Genomic DNA, 15,667 nt, shown 5'->3' with positions numbered 1-15,667 from the left:
CTTCAAATCATATATCTAGGCTCACTGACTTCCCAGTTCATCTGTAAAGAAAATTTGAATCTTCTAGCTCATCTATGAGGCTCGCTGACTCCTCAGCTCTTCTGTAAAGACACACTGACCCATAAAATCATCTATAAAGTGACGCTGGCTCAATATCTTATATGTTAAGACAGGCTTACCCCTCAAGCTCATCTGTGTAACGCCGCTCACTTCTCAGCTCACCTGTGCAGGGGCGCTGACTTCTCAGCTTATATGTATAGACACGCTGACTACTCACCATTAGTTTATCTGCCCAGACAAGCTGACCCTTTTGCTTATATGTACATACACTTTGACCCCTCAATTTTTTTGTGTAGGATCGTTGACCCCTCCGATAAATTCTACCCACACGCTGACGCCTTAGTTCATCTCCACGGGTAAGGTGACCCCTCGTATCGTATGTACAGATAACCTTGAGGATCCAGGTTACAAACTCCCTGGCCCCTCAGCTGGCGTGTACATATTCGCTAGCCTCTCAGCTCGTCTGTTCAGACTAACCGACTTCTCAGTTCAGTCTATAAATACTCGCTAGCCTCTGTCTCTACAAACTCCTCGGCCTTCATATTTTCTAGACAGCCTCGTTGGCCTTTCCCCAGGCAAAAATTTCGTAGTCTCAGAGTTTTTTTCCTCAACTCTCATTATGGACCTTCAGTTCGTATCGCTTGTGTCAAATTTATTTTGGGCAGACTTCACGGACCTCAGCTTATGATTACAAACTCTATTGTCCCTCCGCTTATCAGAACAAGCTTCCGCGCCCCGTAACATGTCATCTTGATCCTCTCAGCTAAAGTCTACTCACACACTGATGCCTCAGCTCATCTGCGCAGACACACTGATCTCTTATCGTTGGTTCAGATGAGCCTTAGTGAACCAGCTATTCAAACAATACGCGATAAATCGGTCTTGTTTGTACGAACGCACAGACTCCGTGGTCTCAAAGTTCTTTCCTTATCCTTTCCGCTTGTCGATAAAGACTGCATAGGTTTTCTGCTCGTATCGCTAACTACTAATTTATCCTGTGCAGATTTCTTGGTAGTCAGCTCGGTCTTACCGACTTTATGGTATCTCCGCTTATCAGAACAGACTACAAGGTCCCAAAGCTCGTCTTCTCTATCCTTTGATCACACTGCCCTCTCAGTTCAGTTTGTATACATTCTCTGATCAGTCAGCACCTCCGAACAGTCTTCCTTGATTCCTCGCTCACATATACCGTGGTCTCAGGGCTTCTTTCCTCGACCTCAGCTCTTCTATAAAGACTATGTGGACCTTCAGCCCGTTTTGCTGGCCTTTAATTTATCCTGTGCGGATCTCTTGGCCCTCAGCTTGTGATTACAGACTCCGCATATCAGAAAATACTCCCCTGTCCCGAAGCTCTTCTGCATGATCCTCTGAGTCTCCTCTCAGAGTCTTAAGACCATTCAGACATGTTTTTAATTATCAACCAGGAACTTGTGTTTCTTTCTTCTATTAAAATATACGATATGCTCCCTTCGCTCTCTCTCTCTCTCCCGTCCGCTCTCTTGCAATAAAAATTCTGATTTTTTCTTTAAAATTTTTATTTTATTTCTTAGAAATTGATTTACCATAAAAATCAGCCTTACCACTACTTATAAAAAATCGTTTGTTAAAAAAAAAATGTGACTTATTTCATTCTCTCTTAATTGTTCTCTTCATTTTCTCTGGACTCTCTTAAAATGTAAATTTTTACTATTTCTTTTATTGTAGAGTAGATTTTTTTCTTTAATAAATATTACTATAAAACTAATAATTGCAACAACAATAAGAAGAAGAGAAGGACAAAAAAATTCCACTAGATTCCGTTTTGATTTGTAAAAATCCCCCCAGAGGAGGGTCTTTAAGGTTTCTGCGGATCTTTTTTTCAAGTACAGCTTATATTGTAGGTATATATTTACAAAGTTTGTGTGAGTGTGTGTCTAAAACTAACCATAGCTACCCTGTCCTATTCGTAGAAAAACTTATCTAAGGTATTTTCACTGGTAAAAATAATCGAGGATCTCCAATTTTCGGACTTAAGCGTACCACAACCTGATCATCACCATCGCCCACTTCTAGGAAACTATTCCAATCGGCCAGGAAATAGAAACCATTTTTCTTTTTGGGTGGTGGTGGTGATTCGGTAACCGGATCCGGGCCAAAGGAATCTTCGAGGTCCGCCAAAGAGCCATTACGTGGCTCTTCGGTGGTTGTTGTGGTGGTAGAAGTGGTGGTGGAATCTTGACTCTCCGTTCTCTGTGTTACCTCTCCCAAATTCAGATTCAATTGTACCCTTGTGGGATTTGCCATGCTGCTATCTTGTGTCACCGGGCTTGTGGCCTCGGTAGATTCATCACTTTGCCTTCGGGTTTTCACCGTATCATCTTCCGGCTTTTGGGTGCGCTTTAGTGACTCCAAATACTGGGCATCGGCCTGCCTTAGCAGCTTATCATTACTGCTGATGTTCAGCTTTTGTAACTCCTCCAGATTTTTAATTAGCCTTTGTAGCTCACTTAGGTTTTGGGTGAAATCTACTTCAGGTTCCTTGGGTTTGGCAGTGGTTTGCTCTTCACTAGGGAGTACACCCTCCGGCAGGGCCATTTGGTAGTTGAATTCACTAAAATCAGCCACCATATCATCATCACTGTCTGCGAACTGTAGATCCTCCACATTGTCGTCGGCCCGTCTACGGAAACCTTCACCGCCTGGGAATTCGGTAGAGACCCCTATTTGATTGGCAGCCCTCTTTATGGCGGCCTCAATGATTTTCGTGGCACTGAAGACCGGTTTTTCCACCGTACTTTCCGTGGTGGTCTTGGGTGGCCTAGGGACCAGGGATTTCATGGTGGTCAGGGAGAAGACGGCGGTTTTCTCTGAAATCCTTTCATCTTGCTCAGGAGATTCTGTGGTGGCCCGGAACACTGGCCGTATATTGGCCAGGTCCAAGGGTTTATTTAATTCCAAACTTTCAACGGGTTTTTCAAACTTCGTTTCCAATTTCTCCGTCAATTCCTTAGGCAAACTTATGCCCAACTTCTTGAGTTCCTGGGCATTGTTGAGTAGCTTTTGCAGTTCCTCCAAATTCATTTTTTCCTTGGCCACAACATGGTTGACCTCCAAGGGTCCCTTGGTGGCCACAAAACGTGGAGGTTCTTTGGTTACGGTTTTGTGTATCATTGGAGGTTGGAGATCCTTGTAGGCATTGCCCTCCACATAGGGTTGGGCATAGACAATTTCCTTGAGCTCCTCACTTGAAGTTTGAGGCTCTTGGCGTGGTGGATTTTTCTGGCTATTGAAGTTAGTTTGAGGTCTCTCCAGGGTTTGTTTGTAGGTTGGCAGGTCAAGACGCAGATCATCGGCCTCTGCGTCCTTCAGTAACATTTCCTCAAACTGTTTATAGCCCTTATCCTTGGTGGAGGTTAGGGGTTCAACCTCCTCGTAGCTCATTTTGTGATTGGGATAAACAATTTGGGCGCCATTTAACTTCTGGACATTCTGGGTCCTTTGCGAGGCGGCACTTTGCAAAGCAGAGGGTGTTGGTGTCACCTCTCTTTCATTTTTGGTCCTGGGATTAGGTGTGGGCAGGTTGATCCTAACTCGCTCCAATTCCTGCACCTTGCTGAGTAATTTCTGCAGCTGCACAAATTCATTGGCATCCACCTGAGAGAGACTACTTCCCGATCCCGTATCATTGGTTATGTCAATTATCCTCTGGGCAAAGTTCTGCGATCGCTTTGTGGTCGTGTCGTAGAGCTCCTCATAGGCCTTGGCTGCTGTGGCCTTGGTGGAAATTTCCACCTCACCATATTGTGCTCGCTGCTGGGCCTGCTCCACTTGAGAGTAGAGGGTTCGTAAATTGGCAAAATCATTGACGGGTAAACGATAATCCTCGGCCTGGGGAGCCTTCACATTGCGTGTGGTGAAACCTTGTAGCGGGGAGAGTGGAGTATCTGTGGCTAGAGGTGGAGGGAGGTGATTGGCGGGGTGGTTATTTAGACGCTCCAATTGCTGCACCCTGTTGATGAGTTCCTGTAACTGCAACTGATCAGCTGATTGCTTTTTGGGGCGTTCTTCATCGAAGGTCCGAACCACAGGCCGGGGAGTGGTGGTTGTTGTCGTCGTGGTGGTTGAGGTTGTGGTCGGTGCTGGTGTTGTCGTGGTGGTGGTTGTGGTCGTGGATGTGGTGGTTGTGGGAGCAGGTGTCGTTGTAGTAGTGGTGCTGCTGGTGGTGGTACTGGTTCCACGACTATTCAATTCCTTGAAATATTTCTGCAGTTCCACCAATTCATTGAGCGATGGACCGGGTCTCTTTGTGGTACTTGTGGTGGTCGAGGTGGAGGTGGTGACGGGTTTCTGTTGCTGCTGTCTGGCCTTGGCCTGATTGAATAACTTCTCCAGTTCACTATCATCGGTTAGGAGTTTGCGTAGCTGCCAAATATCTGTGGGTCCCAATTGGGCATCGAGATTTCCCACCGGCCTCTTGGTGGAGGTGGTTGTGGGCTTCTTCGTGGTCGTAGTTCTCTGCTCCAGACCCTGTAGCTGCTGTAGCACCTGCTGAAGCTGCAGTAAATCCGCTGGGGAATTATGACCACTCTGACGCACCTGTTGCTGAAGCAGTAGCAGCTGTTGTTGAGGTGTTAGGGCATTAAATTTGGCCAGGGAGGGGACTACTGGAGTCCTTGTCGTCGTGGTGGTTGTGGTCTTAGCATTCGCCCTTTCCGCTGCCTGCAATTGTTGCAAAACCAATTGCAATTGTTGTAGATCCGGTTGGGTTTGACCCTGTCGAACCTGCTGCTGCAGTTGGAGTAAATGTTGCTGCGGTGTCAGACCGCCCGATGAGGCGAAACGATTCGCCAGGGTTTGTGCCTCTACTGAGGAGGCAGTGACGGGTGCTGGTGTAATTGCGGCCACGGGTCGTGATGCCTGGCCGTTACTACCCTTGGGAGTGGGTATTACACCGCGCAAGACGGCTTGAGGTTTCACCTGCAGATTTTCTAGTTCCTGTAGATTTTTCAATAGCTGACTTAGCTGATCTCCCTGACTACCCTCCGTCTGATGATTGCCTTGGCTACCAAAATTTATATCAAAATTGGGATCAATTCTGCGGCGTGGTTTTTTGGGCTCAATTAGCAGAGGTTCCCCATTGGTGATCAAGGGTTGGGGAGTTGTGGTTGTCGTAGTCGTTGTGGTGGTGGTGCTGGTAGTGGTTCTGGGGGTCGTTGTGGTCCTTCGAGTGGTGGTCGTGGGTCTGGGTGTGGTTATCACAGCCTTGGGGTTAACATTTAACCTCTCCAATTCCCTGAGATTCTCCAGCAGCTTTGCCAATTCCGTTTCACTGCTGCTTCCGCCACTTCCTGAGGCACTCTTCTTACCCTTGACAGTATGACCCGATGGCACCTTGGCCGTGGCCACTTCACTACCCTCACCCAATTGTTCGAGAGCATTTTGTGTGGTGGCCGCAGCTTCGTTTTTCTTAATCGCCTTCCGCTTCCGACCACCCACAATGCCGAACCGCGTTAAATAACCCTCCACTTCGGGTTTGACACGAATCTCTTCGCCAATATTCAAAGGCTTGAACATGGAATAGGCATCAGGTTTAATTTTGGGAGCCAAACTTTGCTGCTGAAGACCTTTTAAATCCGCCACGCTAACCACCTGTGGAACCTGGGCACTTTCCGCTGCATAATAGTCCTCATAGACATCCTTGTGCCGGGATTGGGTTTGACTTACAATACCCATGGACTCGAGAATGTCAGCCACTGGTTTAATGGTGGAGGTCGAGGGCGCAGTGGACTTCTTTTGCTTCCCCAAGGCCATTTTTAGGAACTCCACATCTTTGGCACTGTAATGGCTGCTGAATCGCTGAGCCGATTTGGGGGTTTGGTTGTCATAGGCATGATTCGAGGGAAAATCTGTGGCCAAGGGTTTAAAGGGCGCGATGTTGTCCGCTGACGGTGTCATGCGATATAGCACAGAGGGAGGATTCGAAGGATGATATGTTGTGGGATTTGGGGCCATAGCTTGAGGTTGCTTTACCACATAGTTGGGTTTATAGGTTGTGGGATCCATCATACCCACCGGTATGGATTCCATTTTACCTTCATTCTGTCCTGAAGGTGTTAGAAATTGTATGGGCTGATGAGAGGTATAGGAATCGATGACTTTGGTTACCGGGGGACGGGTGAAAAGTTCCTGCGGGGAAAATAAATATTAAAAAGGGGTTTCTAGGGATCGTCGGAGGTTCTCTGGCTACCTGTAAATTCTCCTCGGTATTGTTATCTGTGTTGTAGGGCAACACCAGCATCAGAGCACGCATGCTGTCCGCTCGCACCTTATCACCGGCTGCCAGACTTTTTTGATACTCCTCACGGGTAACCTTCTCGTAGAGTTCCTCAATTTCACCTCTGAAAATCGGGGGAGAGAAAGGAGAGAGAATTAATTAAAAGAGCTCAAGAGATGAACTTCCGAACATAAGGAATTTTAACTATCAAAACTTCCTTCGGAAGTGAAAACATTATTTTCAGAAGCAGAAACTTGATTCCCATTTACCTTGTCAGCCGGGGCAGGCTAGGATCTTGATTTAAAATCTGCTGGACCTCATTGATGGTTTCCTCCAGAACCTCGGGAGCATCTAAATATGACGAACGTTCGACATGTTGCAGCAAACGGGCCCTCAAATCATTTCGAGCCGCCAGACTAGGATATGAGCACACGAGGTAAGGTAACAGCGAGCAGAGGAGTAGTGACCACATCATGGGCCGTAATATTTTGAGAGGATGTCTCATGGCAAAGGCTGTAAAGAAAAAAATAGAAAAAATTATTAATTACCTCCTCACATCTTTCCCAACTCCTGTCATCTGTCACACAACACAATTTTTAATGGCTTTTGGAAAGGAATCGCCAATCTCTTAGTAATTTACTCATCATCATCATCGACCTGGTTCGCTGGGGGGCCTTACAACTTGTTTGAATGGCGTCTCGAACATTCAAGCGCTTCTAATTGTTTATTGAAAATCCGCTTCGTTTTTCTTCTTCTTCGTCGGCAGATTAATTACAGTTTATGGCCTAGCGTCAGTCCGACCAGCTATTATTACACCATGAATGGCATGGAAAGGCAGGTAAACAGGTTAAAAAAAAAAAACAAAAAAATTGACGCCAATCATAACCGTCTCCATGGATAGTTATTTAGATTTTGTAATAGTGACAGGAAGCCAGAGGTTGACAGCAGGTAAACAAATTAATTGAGGTTGTTGTTGCTGTTGGCATGGGAATATCCGCAAGGGAAATAAGAAAAAAAACTTAGGAGACCCGATAACAATATTAAAATAATGCAAAGATATGTCCGGTCACCGAAAGAGTAACTGGAGCCTTTGGGAGTCCATTTGAGCATTTGGAAGATCAGGAAATCCACATAGAAAATTTTAAGACCTTAAGTAAGTCTTCTCTGGTTCGCAGTGAGCCTTTATGATATAGCTGAAGCCTCTGGGAAGCTGTTTAGGGCATCTGCGGATTGAAAGAAGCTCTACAAGTCTATACAATGTTCGCCGGGGTCACTGGAAGCCTCTACGAGCAAGCTGAAGCTTCAGGAATGTAATCTAAGACAGCTGAGACCATAACGAAGCTCTACAAATCAATACGGCAGAGATAATGATCGGAAAGTACCTCTAAATAGAGACAATTTAGGCGAAGTCGCCAAACAAAACCTCAAGGCCTTGTGTAAGTTCTCTCTGGTTCACTAGGAGCCTTTACGAGCAAGTTCAAGCACCAGGAAAGCTGTCTAAGGTTTTTGAGAACGGAATGGAGCTCTAAAAAGTTCAGGCAGGCGAGGAAATGCTCAGAAAGTGTCTCTATATATATAGACAATACGAACAAAGTCGCCACACAAAATCTGAAGACCCTATGTAAGATCGCTCTGATCACTAAGAGCATTTATGGGCTAGCTGAAGCACCAGCAAATCTGCCCATGGCATATGATAACGTAATGGAGCTCAAAAATGTCAATACAGGTGAGGTTGTGACCCGAAAGTTCCTCTAGATATGCGAACGAAGTCATCGCACATAGCCTAAAGACCTTGTGTAAGTTTTCTCTGCTTCACTGGGAGGCTTTACGTGCTAGCTGAAGCACCAGAAAATTTGTACATGGCATCTGATAACGTAATGGAGCTCAAAAATTCAATACATCGGATCTGGTGACCCCAAAAGTGCCTCTAGATAAAAGAAATTCGAATGAAGTCGTCGCACATAACCTGAAGATCTTGTGTAAATTCTCTCTGGTTCACTGGGAGCCTTCACGATCTAGTTGAAGCCCCAAAAAAAGCTGTCTAAGCTATCTGAGATTGCATGGAAGCTCTAAAAGTCAATACAGCCGACCAGGAGCTCCGAAATGTCCTCTAGATATAGAAAATGTGAACAAAGTTGTCGCACATAATTTGAAGACTTTGAATAAGTTCTCTCGGGCGCCACAGGGAGCCTTTACGAAGTAGCTAAAGCCTCAGGAATGTTATTTAAGGCATCTGAGAATGGAATGAATCTCCACAAGCCAAAACAACGGATCTGATGACACGAAAGTGCCTCTAGATATAGAAAATATGAACCAGAGGGACATACACAATGAAAAGACCTTATGTAAGTCCTCTTAGGATTATAGATAGACTTTACGAGCTAGCTGAAGCCTCAGGAATGCTACATAAGGCAGCTGAGGTCGGTCTAAAGGCTATACAGGAGAACTGAAGCTCAGAAAGTTACTCTATATATTGAAAAAGTTAACCAGGTCGACATTCACAACCTCAAGACCTAGCTGAAGCCTCAGGTAAGCTGCTTAAGGCATCTGAAAACTTTACAAGGTTGCTAAAGCCTTCGGAAAGCTGACTAATACAGCTTAGATCGGTCCGAAATTTGAAAAGTCAGTGTAGGAGATTTATAGTCCAGAAAGATCCCGAACCTGGAGGACATTTACAATTTGCAGACCTCATGTAAGTTCTTTATGGTTCACTGGGAGCCTCCACGAGCTAGCTAAAACCTCAGGAATGCTATCTAAGCCTTCTGGGAATGGAATGAATCTCCACAAGCCACAACAACGGATCTGATGACCCGAAAGTGCCTCTATATATAAGAAATGCAAACGAACTCGACACACATAACCTGAAGACTTTGAGTGAGTTCTCTCAGATGCCACGGGGAGCCTTTAAGAGCTACCTGAAGCTTCAGCATTGCTGTCTAAGCCATCTGAGAACGGAATGAATCTCTGCAAGCCAAAACAGCGGAGCTTGAAAGCTGTCTAAGGTATGTGAGGTTGAAACGAAACTCTAAAAGTAATTACAGGAAAGCTGGTGATCAGTTGATGACATAGAAAAAAATGAACGAAGTCACCTTACAAAACCTATAGATGCTGTGTAAGTTCTCCCTGGATCACTGGTGGCCTCTACAAGGAAATTGAAATCTCAGGAAAGCTGTTTAAGGTATCTGAGATTGTAAGAAAGCTCTAAAAGTGTATCGGTGACCAACTGAAATGCGAATGAACTCGACACACATAACATGAATACCTTGTGTAAGTTCTCTCGGGCGCTACAGGGAGCCTTTACGAGCTAGCTGAAGTCTCAGAAATGCTGTCTAGAACGGAATGAATCTGTGCTAGCCAAAACAGCGGATCTGGTAATCTGAAAATGCCTTCAGATATCGAAACTATGGACGTAGTCGACACACATAGGTCATAGTTGTGCGCCACAGGGATCCTTTACGTGCAAGATGAAGCCTCAAAAGAGCTGCCTAAGGCATCTGAGATCGCAAGGAAGTTCTACAAGTCAATGTAACCGAACTGGAGATCAGTTGATGCCTCTAGAAAAAATTAACGTAGCCACCCTAAAAACTTATAAATCTTATGTAAATTCTCGCGTGGTCACGGGGAGGCTTTAATGGGTCATCTGAGGACCAAAAATGATGTAGAAAATTTTTTTTTGAAAAATAGGAGCCCTTTAAAAGTCTTTACAAAAAATATTTTTTTTTTGTTTTGTATAAATACACGTCAACCAAACATATTTTTAAAAAATTCCGGTCTATGATAGGCTATGAAAAAAAATATTTTTATAAAATTCCATTGAAGTCTTTGGAAAAATATTTCTATGTACATTCATTGGCCCGCCTCAGCTTCTCTATATAGTCATATAAACTCAGACTTTTTTTTACTACCATAAAATCTACCATTTTTTTATCTTCAAAAAAATTTCCAAGTCATTGCGAATTATGTTAAACAAAATGTTTTTATTAGCCCTTGATTTTATCGATTCATGTTTTTTTTTTCATTTTTTTGCCATCAAAAATTTGCAAAACAAATTAATTAAAAATTTGCGTGTGTTTGTATTTTTTTGTTATGCTATTAATTATCAACTTTTGGAATTTTATATGAATGCTGCTTTTTGGCAAGGTTATTACACAATGTGTGCGAATAAAAAACCGAAAATCCGAAAAATTTGCAAATTTTTAATGAATCAATTCATTTAATATGGATTTAGTGCTGCGAGCTGGCAGGTTTGTGTCTTAAGTCATTTGTTTTGCTCCTCTCCTCCTATAAAGGTGATAGAGAGAGAGAGAGAGAGATCGCCAAAGAGAATCACTGTTATAATGCATGACTTTCTGTTGTTGTTGTTGCTCTGCAAAAAATGAATTATTTATAACAACAACAAAAGAAATTCACAACTTTTTCTTTTCTTTTTGTCGCGCAGATTTTGGGTGGCTACTTGGTTTTGTTTTTTTCTCTCTGCTGTTTAATTTATTTGCATATTAAATGGTTTATTTATTTGTGTGTGTGTGTATTTGTCTGGGCGCGTGAGATGATGATGCTTTTTAAAATTATGTAATTGTCTTTTAAATGAATGCATTTTTTATTGTTGTTGTTGCTGTTTGCTTTGAATTCCTTTTTTGTTTGATGCCCCCTCATTATTTTGATGGCCTGTCATTGCCAAGAGATTTTTTTGTTCAACAACAAAAACAACAATAAAACAATGTTTAATTATCTTTGTTGTTGTTACTGCTGTTGTTGACAACGACCTTTTAACAGCTCAATTTTTTGATGAGTGCACATCCATCTGTCTGTTCGTCTGTCTCTCTGTCTGTATGTGCCGATAACAATTGTTTATTATTTCAATGACAATGTTTTTGGGGCTTATGTTGTTGTTGTTGGATTTTGTTTGTTGTTGGCAAAGAGAAATTTAGGTTAAGCCAATGAAATTAAGTTGTGTTAGGTTAGGTTCACAAGAGCGAGTGATGCGCATTTTTTTAAGAGGGATCATGAGGAAGGGGAAGATTGCGAAAACTTAATAGATTACAACTAAATAAAAATTAGCGAAATTTATTATTATAAAATAAAAGAAAGTGGAATTAAATAAATAAAAAACAAAAACAAGAGATAGGTTTTTGAAGGAGAGAAAAATAGTGATTCCAAACTAACATAAAAAAATCTCCCAATTAAAAAAAAAATATTTTTTTTTTAATATTATACTTAAATCTATATTTATAACTATGTATATTTTTTTCTTTTTTATTTTTTTAAATTTTTTTTCGAGTCTATATAAATTTATATTTTTATACCCTTTACCACACTGTGGTACAGGGTATTATGTCTTTGTGCATATGTATGTAACAGGCAAAAGGAGACGAGATAGACACATGGTTCCTTTTGAGAATATGCATAGAATCACTTTCTGAGTTGATTTTTGCATGTCTGTCCCTCTGGCCGTCCGTCCGTCTGTCCATGTTAAATTGTAAACAAAGTACAAGCCGCATTTATGATCCGAATTGGATGACATTTGGCACAGTTCATTTATTTGCTTCAAGGACGAACCCTATTGAAATTGGGAAAAATCGGTTCAGATTTAGATATAGCTCCAATATATATTTTCGTTCGATTTAAGGTAAATGGGGCACCAAAGTCCCTATATATCTTTCGATTTGCACGAAATTTGGCACAACGTAATGAATTAGGTATAGAATGATGTGTGTATAGTTTCCTGAAAATCGGTTAAGATTTAGATATAGCTCCCATATATATTTTCGTCCGATTTAAGATAAATTGAGTAACAAAGTCCCTATATATATTTCGATTTGCACGAAATTTGGCACAGCGTAATGAATTAAGACTAGAATGATATGTTTAAAGTTTCCTGAAAATCGGTTAAGATTTAGATATAGCTCCCATATAGATTTTCGTCCGATTTAAGGTAAATGGTGCAGCAAAGTCCCTATATATCTTTCGATTTGAACGAAATTTGGCACAACGTAATGAATTAGGTATAGAATGATGTGTGTATAGTTTCCTGAAAATCGGTTCCGATTTTGATATAGCTCCCATATATATATTTTCGTCCTATTTTAGGTAAATAGAGCACCAAAATCCCTTCATATCCTTCAATTTGCACGAAATTTGGCATAGCGTACTGAATTGCGTCTATAATGGTGTGTGCCAAGTTTCGAAAAAATCGGTTCAGATTTAGATATAGCTCCCATATATAGTTTCGTTCGATTTATTTACCTTAAATCGAACGAACCAAAGTCCCTATATATCTTTCGATTTACACGAAATTTGGCACAGCGTACTGAATTTAGAGTAGAATGATGTCTGTCAAGTTTCGTGAAAATCGGTTCATATTTAGATATAGCTCCCATATATAGTTTCGTTCGATTTAAGGTAAATGGTGCACCAAAGTCCATATATATATATATATCATTCGATATGCACGAAATTTGGCATAGAGTACTGAATTAGGTCCAGAATGATGTGTGTTAAGTTTCGTGAAAATTAATTCAGATTTAGATATAGCTCCAATATATATTCTTGTCCGATTTAATGTAATTGGTGTAGCAAAGTCGCTATATATCTTACGATTTGCATGAAATTTGTCATAGTGTACTGATTTAGGTTTAGAATGATGTGTGTTAAGTTTCCTGACAATCGGTTCAGATATAGATGTAGCTCTCATATATATTTTTTCGTCCGATTTAATGCAAAAGGTGTACCAAAGTCCCTATGTAAATTTATATTTGCACAAAATTCGTCATAACGCAGTGAATTAAATTTAGAATGATGTATGGTATGTTTCGGTTCAGGCATAGGTCCTATATATAGTTTCGTTTGATTGTAAGTAAATGGTATACCAAAGACCCAACGTTAGGCCGATTGATACAAAATTTTGCACAACGTAGTGAAGTTAACATAACCTAACATGTGAAAGGTTTGCTAATATCGGTTCAAATTTAGATAGAATTACCATAGCTTATCATAGAAAGTACCCAAAGTGGTGAAGGGTATCATATAGTCGGCACCGTCCGACATTACTACTTTTCTTACTGGTTTTAAAAATATTGTTTTCCACCGACTACAACACCGGTATTTTTTTTATAAATATTTTCAATTTTTTTTCTATATATTGTAAACTTTGATAATTAATAAAAAAATAGCTTTTAATAATTTCGCTTTCCTTGACATGCATTTTTTCAAAGTGAGTGGCATAGGCCATTTGTAAATTACAGCAACAATTACAACCATAAAAAGTGCATTACAATAAAAAATGTGCAATATTTTTTTAAAAAATATTAATTGCATACTACTGTGTTTTTTTGTTATGCGGCCATCAAATGTCTTTTGTAGTTGTTGTTATTGTTGTACATTTTGTTTTTAATTTTCTCTATTAAATGGAAGTTCAAATTACTTTGCCCACATTGCAATTTTTGTGTTATTGCCGGGGGTCAAAATGGCGAGGATATCTGGCAATAAGTAATTGACAAATATTATGGAGTTGAATGCAAAAAAAAAATTGAAACAATGTTGCAAAAAGAGAGATACAAAGACATAAAAAATACACTTTTATGATGAAATATTTGAAATAAAAATCCACGCCTATGGTAGTCTTTAAAAAAAAAAATTAAAAGAAATCCACGCTTATTTGTAGAGCCTTAAAAATTTGAAAAATATATATTTAATAAACCTCAAAAAATATATTTTTTTCAATCCAAGGTAATTTTTTTCAATTAAAAAATTATTTTTATTTATTTTTTTTTAATCTGACTCCTTCCTTCTTCCTTTATTTCCTCACCATGTCTTATTTTCAATTTCTCAAATGGCATCAATTTCTCCACTTCCTTTTCATAGAGACAACCATACATTTCATCCAAATCCCGCAAATGATCGAATGGTCGGCGACCCTTATAAACATACATTGAATACAAAACTCTTTGAATTTCCCGAAAACCATTGGCCTCAAAGAGATCACCCTCTCGGCGGCACAAAGCCATATAAGTCACCCTTGGCATATGCCTGTGTTGGCCAACCAAGGAAATTGCCTCAAAGAATTTCTCTCTAAAACATCGATTATCCCACCACAGAGGTTCAATATAATAAGAGAAGATGTGTAGCGAATCGTAAGTTTTGTGATTTTCCAATGCATTTTCTTGCAATAGATTACGTGACAGATCAATGAGTTCTTCTAAATTTCGATTGTGAATCAGAACTTTTAATGCCGTCCATGAACGCCATTCCTCCGACATACACTGCATCAGGGCCACACCATAGATGTCATCTGTTTCCGAATCCATTATCACCAGACTGCTTTCATTTTCCAAGATGTGTTGAATTATTTCTTTTAGATTTTCTTGAAATTCTTGATTCCATTGATGATAACCCAAAATTTTATGCAATTCATTGTTGAGGATTGTTTGAAAATGTAATCTTTGAGACGTGACCTTTGCTTTTCGTCAATATCACATATGAGGAGATTTTTATACGATGTCCATATTATGGATGACATGACAATTTTTTTATTTTTTGAAAAATAGAAATGAAAATTGAACGCCATTTCTCCGACATACACTGCATTAAAGCCACACCATAGATTTCATCTGATTCCGAATTCATTATCACCAGACTGCTGTCATTTTCCAAAATGTGTTGAATTATTTCTTTTAGATTTTCTTGAAATTCTTGATTCGATTCATGATAACCCAAAATTTGATGCAATTCATTGTTGAGGAATTGTTTGAAACTGTAATCTTTGAGGCGTGACCTTTGCTTTTCGTTAATATCACATATGAGGAGATTTTTATACGATGTCCATATTATGGATGACATGACAATTTAAATTTATTTATTATTATTATTTTTTGAAAAAATTGAAAAATGGAAAATTATTTTAAAAAATCCACATTCTGGGCTTAATTCACATAGTCTAAATGACGTCGCCTTTTCGAAAAAACATTGACATGAAATTGAACGAAAGATATATAAGAACTTTGGTGCACCATTTACCTTAAATCGGAAGAAAATATATATGGGAGCTATATCTAAATCTGAACTGATTTTCACGAAACTTTGCACACATCATTATATACCTAATTCAGTACGCTGTGCCAAATTTCGTGCAAATCGAAAGATATTTAGAGACTTTGGTGCACCATTTACCTTAAATCGGACGAAAATATATATTGGAGCTATATCTAGATCTCAACCGATTTTTACGAAACTCAGCACACATCATTATAGGCTTAATTCAGTACGCTGTGGTAAATTTCGTGCAAATCGAAGGATATATACGGACTTTGATACACTATTTACATGAAATCGGACGAAAATATATATGGAAGCTATATC

General features: G+C 40.2%; 1 protein-coding gene across 1 annotated transcript; it reads right to left on the bottom strand.

Annotated features, from left to right (window-relative positions):
• Window positions 1-2,018: 2,018 nt before the first annotated feature.
• On the bottom strand, window positions 2,019-15,148 carry LOC133327067 (mucin-4-like). The gene is made up of 6 exons (XM_061535644.1): window positions 14,890-15,148; window positions 14,118-14,768; window positions 6,583-6,826; window positions 6,287-6,437; window positions 4,507-6,225; window positions 2,019-4,461 (listed from the first exon to the last, which is right to left on the bottom strand). Exons 1-6 carry the CDS (start codon window positions 15,146-15,148, stop codon window positions 2,020-2,022), a joined length of 5,466 nt encoding a protein of 1,821 aa, XP_061391628.1. The 3' UTR covers window position 2,019.
• Between the last annotated feature and the right edge of the window lie 519 nt (window positions 15,149-15,667).

Source organism: Musca vetustissima, unplaced genomic scaffold (genome assembly GCF_032173495.1).
Source record: "Musca vetustissima isolate MV318-11 ecotype Yass unplaced genomic scaffold, APGP_CSIRO_Mvet_v1 utg4996, whole genome shotgun sequence".
In the NCBI taxonomy this organism is placed as follows: domain Eukaryota; kingdom Metazoa; phylum Arthropoda; class Insecta; order Diptera; family Muscidae; genus Musca; species Musca vetustissima.
This window is presented reverse-complemented; position numbering and strand designations above follow the sequence as displayed.

Excerpts from the sequence above, each read along its gene's own strand:
- LOC133327067 (XM_061535644.1), bottom strand. The coding sequence starts at position 15,148 with ATGTCATCCATAATATGGACATCGTATAAAAATCTCCTCATATGTGAT. Across the intron at positions 6,827-14,117 it reads GAAATTGAAAATAAGACATG|CCTTTGCCATGAGACATCCT; the intron begins GTGAGGAAATAA and ends TTTTCTTTACAG. Across the intron at positions 4,462-4,506 it reads CCACCTCCACCAAGAGGCCG|CTACGCAAACTCCTAACCGA; the intron begins GTGGGAAATCTC and ends GATATTTGGCAG.